The 14,580-nt window shown below is 34.3% G+C and overlaps 3 protein-coding genes across 3 annotated transcripts; all 3 read right to left on the reverse strand.

Annotated features, from left to right (window-relative positions):
* Nucleotides 1-284: 284 nt before the first annotated feature.
* LOC122609318 (F-box/LRR-repeat protein 12-like) lies at nt 285-1,569 on the reverse strand. The gene has a single exon (XM_043782369.1). The coding sequence runs from the start codon at nt 1,567-1,569 to the stop codon at nt 379-381; it is 1,191 nt and encodes a 396-aa protein (XP_043638304.1). The 3' UTR covers nt 285-378.
* A 6,889-nt stretch (nt 1,570-8,458) lies between these two features.
* Nucleotides 8,459-8,898, reverse strand: LOC122609319. Its single transcript, XM_043782370.1, has 2 exons — nt 8,801-8,898; nt 8,459-8,712 (listed from the first exon to the last, which is right to left on the reverse strand). Exons 1-2 carry the CDS (start codon nt 8,889-8,891, stop codon nt 8,459-8,461), a joined length of 345 nt encoding a protein of 114 aa, XP_043638305.1. The 5' UTR covers nt 8,892-8,898.
* A 2,792-nt stretch (nt 8,899-11,690) lies between these two features.
* LOC122609320 (F-box/LRR-repeat protein 12-like) lies at nt 11,691-13,957 on the reverse strand. Its single transcript, XM_043782371.1, has 2 exons — nt 13,698-13,957; nt 11,691-12,986 (listed from the first exon to the last, which is right to left on the reverse strand). Exon 2 carries the CDS (start codon nt 12,783-12,785, stop codon nt 11,691-11,693), a length of 1,095 nt encoding a protein of 364 aa, XP_043638306.1. The 5' UTR covers nt 12,786-12,986; nt 13,698-13,957.
* Between the last annotated feature and the right edge of the window lie 623 nt (nt 13,958-14,580).

Genomic DNA, 14,580 nt, shown 5'->3' on the forward strand with positions numbered 1-14,580 from the left:
TACTCTACGTTATTGTTCTATCAGTGACTGGATTGGAAATTTTAACAAAATCGTGTAAATACGATCAAAATTGCCTGTCTACTTAGATCACTCAACATATCTGGTTGTCATAAAATTGTTGGTGAAACCTTGCAAGCTTTAGGTAATGGTTGCCAACGTCTAACGATCAAGTTACTCGATCTGATATCTCTAATTTTAAAATACAAAGAGAGGATCTGCAGATCATTGTAAAGATCAACGATAAATAATAAAAATTGAAGAAAAAGGAGAGACAGAGTCTTCAAAGTAAAAATTTACATATACTGGTAGATAAATTGATATCAATGTGTGGTGTTGATGTTTGTTTTTCTGGAAAAAAAAATTGATTGTTTCCTACTACTAATCCCATAACCATCTAGTATAGGGCCAGGTAAATTTCCAAAATGGGAAATTTGTCTTCATTGATATCTCCTGTTCGATCTTCACATCCGGTCTCTGTGTCTTGAACATGAGTTTCCCAGATCGAGTAATGTTTTTGCCGTACTTAGTGTTCATATATACCTTTGACAGACGCTCACAGCCGTTCCCCAAAGCCAGTAATCCTTTATCACATAGCTTCTTACATCCATGAACATAGATTATTTCCAAATTGTGACAATTCAATCCAATGGACTCCCAACCTGAAATTCCGATCTCATCACAGAACGACAGGTTCCATTCTTCTAGTAATGGACACCCTTTTGAGATACTTTCTATCGCGGCATCATCAACAAAGTTGCATCTCATCAAGTCAAGGATTCTAAGATTTGAGGCAGAACCTGAAACGAGTATTGCCAAACCTTGTTCCCTTTTGTATGAATACGAAAGGTTTAGATACTTAAGACCACCTCCACTTATGATTCCAGTAACACCCGCGAGATCAAAATCACAAGAATTCGCTTCTAAGATAATCAATGTTGGAGAAATCCCTTTGAAGCCCACGCCACGTATTTCTTTGCACCCAGCTATGCTAATTGCTCTAATTTCGCGACAGTTTTGGTTGAGAGACAAAATGCCCTTATCTGTTATGCTAGAGCACCCATTAAGGTTCACTTCTGTTAAAGATTTACAGGATTTTGTTAAAATCTCCAATCCATGATCACTAATAGAACACTCACGAAGACTAATAATCGACAAAAATGGACAACCAGAAGCAACTGAAGTAAGTCCAATGTCAGTTACAAGCCGACAATAAGAAAGGGAAAGAGACTGCAACTTAGAGCCATATTCTTGCAACCTTGTCAAATCAGAATCAGAAAGTTTATCACAATGGGTGAAGGATAGTGACTCTACATTCCTAAAACGGTTAAGCAGTTTATCAAGTATCAAAGGATCTGTCCCATCATAGATAACACGAGTTCTCTTTGGCCAGCTTGAGCGTCCGAGTTCTAAGCATTTAGAATTTGAGTTTTGAATTTCTAAAAAACGGCGACAAGTTAGGCCAAAGGATTCGCGGTCACAGGTTTTGTATAACTTATCGAAGATCAAACACAAATCCTCATCTCTCAAGTGTGTAATGCACGAATTCTGTTTCGTAACACCCACATCCATTTCTGCATCTAGTATCTCATAAACTTGTAATGACTGCCACAATCCCACGCATGAGAAACTCGTGTGTTAGAACCAAATGATTCGAGTTAACTCAACGATCTTGAAATATACAAAATCTTCATGGCATTTAAAAGCTTGTTGCAGACATAAACAACTCAGAATGCTGGATTCAAAAGGTACAATGTGATCAATAGCTGTTGAAAGACAAAATAAAAAGAATACATTAGAAATTACAACATGAAATATATTTGTCCAGCAAAACAGTAATTATCCTTGATTTCCTTGCAAATATGAATTACAAGTTGGGTTCTGGTTGATGGATTATGGGTTGACGGGTTCATATACTTCAAACCAACCCACTAAATAAACGGTTTGGTCATATTGACCCATTGAACTCATGGTAAGTTAAAACCCAACATGATAAAAAATTTATATGAGATTTTTATATCTTGGATCACAAACAATGAGTATATGACCCAGTTGTTAAAATTATTTTGAAGTTACATTACAAAAATAGATAGAAATATTAGAAAACTAAGATAGTGACAATATTTAAGACTAAACATTTGAATTCATAGTCTATATATAACCTATTTGTAGTATTTAAGGGTTGGCAAGTTGTAAATGGGTTACAATTCAACCCATACCCAGCCGATATATTAAACATGTTACTCGGGTCAGCTAATTTATGACCCAAATCCATTTAGCCTCAACCCAAACTTGCTTATTTCGGATCGTGTCACGTACATGTCACTTGTGTGCATCGTGTGGGTATAAGTCGGCACATAATGATAAAAGTGCGACATATAATCATATATACAATCATCTCGATATATAAGCCACACATTTCTGAGCTTTCATTAACCATGACTAAAGTAAAACTACGGATAAAACAAATTAACAATCATGATTACCAAAACTAAAGTTTTATGATGCCATGAAACCAGAATATAACCATTTCAACAAAAATAATACATTAACATACCCTTGACTATAGATCAGATATATATATACCTTTTATGCGATATGCGTCTATATTTGAGACTGTGAACATCAAGAAAAATAGAATCATGAAAAACATAGACATCATTAGTTATGCGTCATATATTGTACTATAAAGTGCAATCATAAATCACGTGAGTTTTTTGATGTATTATTTGTGAGTTGTGACAGTGTTGTAACATTTGATGTCTTTTATATAATTGTTTTAAACAAAACCGTATTGCATGATCGTTTTTTAATAGGAAAAGAAGCAATATAAGATTCTGGAAAACAAGTTTATCTTACACAATCTCAACAACGAAATAATGGAAGAAAAATAGCATCTTGACTATAAAAATGTACGATGATTCATCCTATTAAGAATCTCATGATATGAACATCAAGTAATAGAAATAGACATTATATTAATATTAACATAAAATATAAACCAAAGATCAATAAATTTTATAATATACCTTTATGTGATATCTTATCATTCGAAACAGAAAGAAATTGGGAATAGCGATACAAAGGTTTTTTTTTTTTTTTTTTGTACTACGAAATGAGGGCAGGTTGGATGGTAATTGATAAAAATGTTGTTTGTAACAACTTAATATAGGTACACTATCTATAAATAGATCAGTTTGTACCTCTGTTTCCTAACAAACAGGCGAACAAAAGCGCTCTCTCTCTAGTATTATATATGGGGCTTTCTATTCCCACCCTTTTTCTGCTATTGACACCCCTCAGATGGGGCGAAAATTTTGAGCAGAAGGGGCAAATTTCGCCCCATCTGGACTAACAATTTAAATCAACTCCTTTTCAGCTTTAAGTCACCTCAAGATGACACCCTTCAGATGGGGCGAAAATTTTGAGCAGAAGGGGCAAATTTCGCCCCATCTAGACTAACAATTTAAATCAACTCCTTTTCAGCTTTATGTCACTTTTACCCATACCATTTTTTACCCATACCGTTTTTTACCCATACCGTAAATCACCTTTATGTCACTTTTATCTGAAAATGTCTGGGGCAAAAGGGGCGAATTTCACCCCATCTGCCATTCGCCCCATCTGCTCTTGCCTATATATACATGTACGACTACTTCCATTTATAGTAAATTTCAAAACGGTTTGCATATCTAAGGTACGTATGTAATGTTATATATTTTATAGCTAAATTAGCCAATGCTATTTTGTTGATTTATATATATACGTATATAATGTTGTATATTTTAGATGGATAATTCTGACGATAACAACTCAGATGAGGGCCGTAACTTTGACTACGACGCTACTCCTTTTTATACTGATGAGGTATATTTCAACATATCTTTTCTTTAAGTATTTAGTTATTTAATAAAAATATGAGATTTATGTTTTCTATTATAATAGTCGTTCAACTCAGTCGAAGAACTGACAGAATGGGCGCAAGCAACAGCAATGTCGCTAGGTTATGTCCTAATAAAGGGTAGATCAAACACAAATGCAGCGGATGACATTTCTAGAGTATTACTCATTTGCGATCGTGGTGGTACATACCGTAAGAGGAGTAAGGGCATCAGAAAGAGTTTTTCAAAAAAATGTAATTGTCCATTCAAATTGCAAGGTTATTATTCGGAATATGGTTGGAGGGTAAATGTGATAGATCATACACATAATCATGACATAGATGATGTGTATGGTCATGCGTTTGCCAGACGTTTTTCTCCAGCCGAAGAAGAATGGGTACGGAGGCAGTATTACTTAAACCTGAATGCGCAAGGTATTTTTGATGGATTGAGAAAGGAATTTCCAAACAACCTGTCTCTCATCAAAGATGTACACAACTTACTGGAAAAAATAAGAAACGAAGAGGCCCAGAAGATTGGAAATACTCCAATGCAGGTTAGCTTTTCACTTTTACATATCCTTTGAGTTGAGCATGTAGACATTAGGATTTTTGAATTTTTTTTTTTTTACATGTAGGTGCTTTTGTGAGTGCTACAACAATTCCATTACACTTATGAGTATACAACGAACTTATATTCAAACCGGATGGAAAATCTGTTTTTTATGCACCCAAAATCATTTGAGATTTGGCGTGCATTCCCTAACGTGTTGTTCATAGAATCCACCTACAAAACTAATAAATATGGAATGCCATTTGTTGAGATTGTAGGTGTCACTTCAATAGGCAAGACATTTCTTATAGCTTGTGCGTTTATAGTAAACGAACAAGAGGCCAACTATGTTTGAGTGTTACAGACTTTAAAACGGACACTTGGTGAAGGCTGGCCCGTGAGTCTTATAATTACTGATAGGGAGCTAGCACTGATGAATGCATGTCGGAATGTGGTGCCGAATGCTGCGCGACAACTCTGTAGAGTTCACATAAGGAGGAATATAATAAAACATTGTGAGCTGGTATTTAAGAATAAGGGGGCTCTTTATTCTTTTCTTCATCGGTGGAAAGTACTTATTGAATCTCACACGATTGAGGATTACATCACTAGAGATGAATCACTTCAAGAGTATTTGACTAGTTATCCAGGTATATTTTTTGGTGTAATTATCAATTTTAAGTTTGGAAAAAGCTTATATGTTGTTTGTTTCATCATTACCATATTATTTTAATTTCCAGGTGTTTATCGTTATGTGAGCTTAAGTTGGTTGTCGCAATATAAGGAATTTTTTGTGTCTTGTTGGGTGGATCTACACCTCAACTTTGGCCAATACAATACGAATAGAGTCGAGTCGGAGCATGCGCTGTTAAAGAGTCACTTGGATGGCCAAATAGCGCGCCCACATAGGCTTGTTGAGTGCATTACTCGTATCGTAGATAGTCAACATATGGCAATCAGAGAAACCTTTTCAAAAAGCAAGATTAAACGCAACACAGATCACGATTTACCATGTTTCAAGCGACTACATGGGTTCGTTTCCCATAATGCTTTGGAAATCATGCTACAAGAGATTAAACGTATCAAAGACGATGATATAGCGGGGGACCCATCTCGTTGTGGTTGTAAGTTGTTTACCAGTTGTGGGCTACCGTGTGCTTGCAGACTTGTATTCTATGTCTACCATGGTTAGTATATCCGATTAAAATATACTCATTTGTATAATAATGCAAAGTTAAACATACTCATGATAATTATTGCAGGTCAAAGTATTAATTTGGAACAGATAAATATGTTTTGGAGAAAACTTGATCTTACACCGTCGACACCTATGGAAGGAAATGATGTAGAAAAAGACGAGATCAACTATGTCGTCATCGAGGAAAAAACAAATTCTTTCAAGGAAGCTTGTAAGCTCCAACCCAAATCTGTAGAGAAGAGTTGGCTTAGAAAGTTAGGTGATATTTTTAACCCAAGAAAAACCCAAATCAAGGAACCCGTCGTTCAAAAGAAGACGCGTGGTAGGCCCACCACGCAAAAAAAGACCGGTAAAAAACTGCCTGATTTGAACAAGATGCCTTCGAACATGGGACCTTCCAAACTTGCAAAGTCGAGCTCCATGCATTCATACGGATTTGATCGCATGTCAGGCACATCAAACTTCCCGGAATCACACAGAGCACCGCCAAGACAAAGCTGCCACGTGCCATCTGTATCACGTTTCGCCCCTGACACTTATTCTGGCGCGTCATTCTTCCTAGAGACACAAAGTGCTAGACAGAGTTACTCCATGCCAGAAAATTCATATAGTTTCCCAGATCCTACTTACGACATGTCATACTTCCCGGATCCGCCTTCGAGCACATCATACTTCCCGGATCCGCCTTTGAGCACGTCATACTTCCCGGAGTTGTTTGCACCAACGATGACACCACCCATGGAGGCAACACCCAAATCATTTTTAGAGGTATCAATTTCCGAGATACCGGAAGTTTTTCAACCGTACATTCGGAGAATCATAAATGTGAAAGGTGACGGGAATTGTGGGTTTCGAGCACTAGCTGTTGCTCTAGGATTTGATGATAATGATGAAAAAACTATGGGTTTTGAATGGGTTAGACGGGAAATGTTAGCAGAGTATGACAGTAAAAAAACTTATTACGATAAAGTCTTTGGTAAAAACACAAATGTGCACAAAGCCGTACAGTTTTCTTATCCAGAAGGTGGTCGTCCTAGAGACTACTGGATGTCAATGCCGGAGCATCCTATTTTGCTTGCCAATAGACTCGGTCTTCTCATAAACTGTTTAAGTGTGGGGGAAAGTTCTACCGTGTTCCCTTTTTTCCAGGGTCCAGGTTCAAACATGTATCGCGATGCACCTATTTCCATTGCATTAATATGGGGGGGAATTCATTATGTCATGGTGGAACAGGAAGGAATGTACCCGATGGCAAGACCACACCCTTATTGGAAATCGTCAAAGGAAACTACAAAGGGATGGGCAGAACACTTCAAAGTCCAATTGGATCTCTACATATAATTGACTAAAAGCCCAATTAAACGTAGTCATGTAGTCATTGAGTAATCATATTTATGAGTTTTTACTTATTTTGTGTATTGTAATCTTTTTAATGAACTTTACTTATTTGTGTATTGTAAGTGTTGTAATCATTTTTATGAATTTGACTTCTTTTAGTATTATCTATTTATCCGTGCAAATAACCATATAAAATAGGATAACATCATAGTCATACACCTAAAATTATACAAAAAATTGTACCCAATACAACTACAAATATGGTCAAAATTAAAAGATACAAACTAAAACTTAAAAGTGCAAATTACCATCCTCATCAAATTCCAATTCATTGTTGTTCCAATTGTCTAAATGGGTCGACCCAGACTGGGGAGATGGTTGATAGTCGAGAGGTGGTTGATTGTCGGGAGGTGGTTGTGGCTGGGGAGATATATTGAAGCCTTGGCTTCTCATATATTCCATCATCTGGGTCATTGTGGACTGTTGGCTCTGTATGGTCTCCCGTAGTTGTTGATTCTGTCGTGCCTGCTCCTCTAGTTGTCTCTGCATACGAGCCTCCAACGCTTGCATATCTAGTTGAGTAGTAAATCGTGGGCGTTGTGAACCACAGGTAGATGCATCAGAAGGCCCTGAATCAGTCGATGAATTACTTGAAGAACCTAAACCAGGTACAACCCTTCCGATTCCACGATTCCAACTAGCTTTCTCCCCCTCAACAAATGTCACTATTTCTGCTTCTGTTGGAGGATTGTCATCGTTTCGAGTTTCATCCCATCTCGTCAGCATGTCAGCCTATTTTAATATGAATAGAACTATGTAAATTTAATATATAAGGTTAAGCAACAATAAAATTTAGACGGAATAAAACTATGTAAATTTAATCTATAAGGTAAGCAACAATAATACTAACATGCTACTTAGCCCTGAGCTCACTTGTCCACGACCCATCCTCATGTTGATGTGACTCAGCCCAAGTAGCGAATAAGCTTGGGTATGCAGTAATTGGCCCAAACTATAAACACATGAAATTATTTTAGTATATATATGTATATAATAAATTAATTAATTACATAATAATGTACTTACAATCCCACGTTGCCTCTGAGCAAATGATGTACGACCCTGCATCGGAATATCCGATTGGAGAGCCCTGTTCGCCTTATTTACTTAGGACCTACGCACAGAGCCCTCACTCACAAAGAAGTCTACATGCTTGTTCCATTCTTGGGGATCTATACCAGCTGGAGGGTTTGCCCGAATATTGCCTACACTTTTTACACCTTCTTTTTTAACGAACAGATCGTTCTTGAATCGGGACTTTCCATTTCTGTAATATTTCTTCAATGATGCAGTCACTCCGTATTTTACTCCCTTTCTGATTGGATTATTTGGATGAAGGTCTTGGATGTACGGCCTCAAGTTACAAAAATACTGCAAAATGATAATAAATATTTTAGCATTGTATCATTAACTTTAAATAACAAATTTGTATTTAGTAGACGAACCCAACCTCTAGACACGGCCAAACATGTTCCTTAGCCTCCTCAGGGACTTGCTCCCATGAATCATAGTAAAATGGCACCGACCTCGCCAAAGTTCCCAGCAACGATGCAAAATACTTTGCATTCGGTCCAACCGGATTATACGTTTTGGTTCTGATATCAAACTCGATGTCTAGCGGTGCCCCATTGTCATTTCTTAGCTTTTCTACCTCTAAATTCTTGGCATACGAACGCAACTTCTTACCTACAAAGGTGCGTTAAAATTAGTAAAAAGTATACTAACAACTTATAAAATACAACACTATAACACATATTAATTGAAACTTTCTTACCACTTGCAAGACATCCTGATTCTGGCTTCCAATATGGAGCCGGCGGATCACCAGCACCATCTCCGCCATGTCCTCTAGCAACACGTGCCATACTAACAAGTACTAAATAAATATTTTACACGAAAAATATCATTCGAACCAAACAATTATCATACAACATGTCATAATCTAATGCTAACAAATCTATAACTACATAAACTTTATTTTACTAATAATATTACATCTATACATTCAATCAAACTCTATATATTCCTTTTATCAATGATATATTAACAACAAATACTCACATAATAGTAATAATAATAGATGATGAAAACAACATGATAATAATAAAAAAAATCAAATTAATTTATTAGTACTCCATAAAAACAAATAACAATACTAATAAAATAATATTAATATGATAATAATAATAGAAATATCAAAAAAAAAAAATATTATTACTCCATAAAAGCAAATAATAATAATAATAATAATACTAATAATAATAGTAATAATAATAAATAAACAAAAAAAATAATATTATTACTCCATAAAAACAAATCTATAACTACATAAACTTTATTTTACTAATAATCTAATGCTAACAAATGTCATAATCTAATGCTAACAAATCTATAACTACATAAACTTTATTTTACTAATAATATTACATCTATACATTCAATCAAACTCTATATATTCCTTTTATCAATGATATATTAACAACAAATACTCACATAATAGTAATAATAATAGATGATGAAAACAACATAATAATAATAAAAAAAATCAAATTAATTTATTATTACTCCATAAAAACAAATAACAATACTAATAAAATAATATTAATATGATAATAATAATAGAAATATCAAAAAAAAAAATATTATTACTCCATAATAATAATAATAATAATAATAATAATAATAATAAATAAACAAAAAATAAATAATATTATTACTCCATAAAAACAAATAATAATAATAATAATAAATAAATAAATAAACAAAAATAATATTATTACTCCATAAAAACAAATAATAATAATAATAATAATAATAAATAAATAAACATAAATTAAAAGGTGAACGGACCTGGAGTGGTGGTGGTGGTCCGGGGGTGATGGTGGTCCGGCGGTGGTGATCGGATCCGGCAATGGTGCTCCAACCTAATTTATTGAAGGTAAAATCAAATCAAAACAAATAATATTTAAATATATATATATATATATATATATATAAGATATACAAATATAATTATTATCATAATATATATTTATAACCTTTATTATAGAAGAAAAAGATGAAGAAAAAGATGGTATGGAAGAAAAAGATGGAGAAGTGAGGAGAGTGGACAGTGGAAATGGGGTAGAAGAAAAAGGGGGTATGGAGTGTAAAGAGGAGGAAGTCGGTCATGGCTGCCTTTTTGGCAGGTATAGACATTTAATTACATTGGCAGATGGGGCGAAATTTTTTGGTCAGATGGGGCGAATTTCGCCTCTTTTGGGGTCGGGTGTCAATAGCCAAAATCCCTGGTGTCAATAGTATGCCTCTTATATATACATAGAGAACGTACGGCATGACTTAATTTTTAAAAATTTAGATCAAACAGGTTTACCAATTTTCATATATATGTGTATTAGACGATCAAAAGCAGATAGTCAGCCAAGCCGCTAGCAACTGTCATCCTTTGCCCATGTTAAAGTTTACAAATCTCTGTTTTTAAATTCGAGTGCACTTTTAGTGTAGTCAAAAATGAAACAACAGTTATTGGATATATCATTATTTTTGTTTTGTTTTTCAATGGTAATCAGTAACAAAAAACGTAAAAAAAAGAAAATTATAAAAAAAACGAAACCGGTCCAATCCGAATCGAAAAACCGACAAACTGAACCGAACAAAAACCGAATCCAATGGTTTTGCTATTCTAAAAACTGAATGGATCGGTTCGGATTTTGGTTTTATGCAAAAACTGTATGGATCGATATTTTCCTGATCACGGCTCATAGCTCGTCTCGGGTCTTTATGTCTTGTCGTCGTTTAGCATGTATAAGTACATCGAGTTCTTGACATCGAAAAATGTCATTTCTAGCTTTTGTGTGTTCGGAGAGATAAAACAAAAAGAGGCAATTTGGCTTTATTTTTCTTTGTTGGAAGTTTAAACTTTTTTTCTTTGTTGGAAGTTTAAATTTGAACTAAGAGTGTTTTGGTTAAAAGTAGGTTAAGTGTTGTTTAAAATGCTACACGAAGGTATTTGAAAATAAAATAAAACAATCCGTGAAAGGGGGTGGGGCCCTCCAACAGTCAGATATTGCTCGCATCTCCTACACAAGAAACATGACAAACTTTGCCACACATTCAATAGTTTACGACACCCCACACAGTCGGGTGTTACCGCACGATATGGGTGTTTACTAATGCTAACACTTTTAAGAATTATATTATTGAATGAGGTGTAAGATAAACCAATAGACCAATATCATGTGGTCTATGACACTATTCATAACATTCACCTTTAAATATTTTTAAAACATTTCGAGTTTGTTCATCAGCAAATTTAGTTCTCAAGTTGAAACTCAAGGAACTGCATACATTCATCAAAATTACATTAAGTAAAAATAGACCAGAACACAATATTTCAAGTCTTCAAAATAACATAAACGTACCAAATGCCTTCATACATTTCGGGCTCCACTTCAATTCATTCATACTGCAAAGTTATATATCAGCATCGTCCTGTAAATGCCCAACTGGGAACAATAGTCCTTGCTTCCCTCTCTATGATCTTCAAATCATCTCTCAGGATTCCCAAAAGAACAGATAGGAATACTTGAGGGCAATCTCTCATATGTATCACTGATAGACGCTTACAACCATTAACCAAAGATAGAAATGCTTCATGATGAAAGCTATAACATCTGTTTTTGACAATACAAGCCAATTGGATCATAGCCAGAAGTACTAATGTAGCCACAATAGGACAGATTCCATTCTTGCAGTGAAGGACACCCTTGTGAGATACTTAAGATAACATCATCAGTAACAAAGTCACAATTATGAAAATCAAGGACTTTAAGATTTGGAGCAAGTCCTGAACCAATAGTTGCCAGTCCATTTCCCTCTATGCATTTGAAACATGCAAAACTTAGATACTTAAAACCACCTCCACTTAACATTTCAGCAATACCTGTTGAACTAAGCACACACTTATAGGCTATGACACAAGCCAATGTTGGTGAACACCCTTGGAAACCTATACCAGTAATTTTACAGCACTTAGATATATTTAATGTTCTAAGTTGAGGATAACCTTGAATGAGAGATCGAATTCCACTATCAGTTATCTTGTCACAGTAAGAAATATCGACTTCTTCTAATGTTATAGAACGCCCTTGGAAGGCTATATCAGTAATTTTAAAGCACATAGATACATCCAATGTTCTAAGTTGACCACTTTGGATGAGAGATTGAATTCCACTGTCGCTTATCTTGTCACAGCAAGCAAGATCCACTTCTTTCAAATGCTTGCAGGATTTTAAACTTTTTAAGCCTAAATCGGTGATTTTAGAACCAAAGAGGCTGATTACAGACAACAATGGACATCCAGAAGCAACATAGGAAAGTCCTTTGTTGGTGATATCAGAACGATAATCAAGCTTCAGAGTGTGCAATTTAGAGCCACAAATTTGCAACTGTGTTAAACCTAAATCGGAAACATCTATGCATCCCTTCAAGGATAAAAACTCTAATTGCCTAAACCGCTTTAGCAAACTATCAAGCTTAGAGGAATCAATCATCACCTTCCTTTTTGACCGATTTGACTGAGTCAAGGTTCCAAATTTCAAACATTTACGACTTGAATTTTGAATATCGAGAAAACGGTGACATGTTAGGCCAAAAGCTTCTCGATCAACACTTTTATCTAATTTTCCAAAGATCAAATATAAATATTCATCATGAAGGTCTGTAATACAAAACCGTTGTATTTTAACGCCCATGTCCATTTCTGTATATAGCTAGCTAGTGAACAATCGTATTTGTAAGGCTTGAATCTTGAAAAGTACCTCTTTTAGATGAATGGATTCAGATAAATGACCTTAAAGTAGACAAAACTTACTTTAATGGTTTTATGACATTCAAAACCTATTGTAGGGGTTAACATTGGAAGCTGCTCATATCAGAAGGCATCCCCATGTGATCAATACCTGTTCAAGCAAACAAAAACAAAAATTACAAAATGATGAAATGCCAAGTTAATTATATAGATGGTCCTTGTGGTTCGCACCAAAAACTACATCATTGTTCCTTGTTTTTTTAGAAATTAAACGAGCCATCTCTAACATTTACAACTTTCATCACCCGTGAATCCGTTAAAAGATGAATGAAACATGCAAAAATTAATATGGATTTTTTAATCTTTGACGTACGACATCTGTTCTCAAATCACTTATTCAAATTATTAAACACAGCAATCATGGTCACAAACTATACTTTACCTAAAGCATTCTAGTCAAATTCTAATTCTACCCGGTTCGCTTGTAACTTGATTTCTTACAATCATTTTCATTATCAAGTATTGACCTTAACTCATTTTTCAAACTATTGTGTTTCTATTAAATAAACACTTTATTCATCTCCATTCAACATATCCAAATCCACAATTAGCATTGACTTTCAAAGGTCAGCTATAAAAAAATTTTTAAAAAAAATGCCAATATTGCCATTTCGCCATTCTAAAATTCTATACATCCCAACCCAAATATTATTTAACAATTATGTTTCTTACATTCTTTTAATACCAAAAATCATAGTAACAACAGAGGGTTCATACAAATCAAATTTAAATGGGTCAAAACCCTAACTTTTCTAATAATAATGATAATCCTAACAATAATAACATAGAAAAGGGGTTATACCTTCCAAATAAAAAACAAAAACATTCATCATCATCCGTACATGCAAGCTAGCTAGCAATCCATATTTCTTCTTCTTTCCTTGAATTTTTTGGCCCAAAATAATCACCTCACAAGCTCAACAATATATATATATATTTTTAGTATCTGGGTTTTGCTTGGAATATGCTTAATCTCATTTTTCAAACCATTCCTTTGTGTTTCCCTCTATAAGAGTTCAGTTTCTCTGTCTAAAATCACAAAACTCACCTACTTGTTCTTGAGAAAATAGCAAAAGGCCAAAAAGTGATGGACAAGCATTTGGAACCAGGGATTCAAACTTTAGCCAATTTACACTTTCTACCCATTCAATAACATTCTTAAGCGTTTGGAACCAGACACGTTTGGTTCACAAAATGTATCAAAGGATTAGAATTTGATGGAATGTTTTTTATTTTTTAAAAATTCAAGTAACAGAAAGGAAGGAAATTTCTTCACCTGTCCTCAAGGAATGAAGATTCCATCAAATGATGGAATGTTTACATTTCAATGAAATGAGATTCTTCCATCTTTAAACAACACATAAGGAATGTAATTCAATTCCAATTTCATCAGATTTCATCAAATTCTGAACCAAACGCGATTAATAATATATGTATGAATTAATTCAATATAGCTATTTTTGTATATTAAGTTAAAAATTAAACATGTTTGATTGACTTAATGGATTAAGTACATTTTAGTTAATTTCATTTTAAGTTCTAAACAAACACGACTAACGGCTCGTTCTTTTTTTAGTTATTAATTGGTTGAATGTATAAATGATATCTGTATGTATAAAATAGGTAATTGACGGTTATTTTTGTTTTCTAAAAAAAAAACATAAAATTTGACTAAATATGTTAAG

Source organism: Erigeron canadensis, chromosome 7 (assembly GCF_010389155.1).
Source record: "Erigeron canadensis isolate Cc75 chromosome 7, C_canadensis_v1, whole genome shotgun sequence".
Classification (NCBI taxonomy): domain Eukaryota; kingdom Viridiplantae; phylum Streptophyta; class Magnoliopsida; order Asterales; family Asteraceae; genus Erigeron; species Erigeron canadensis.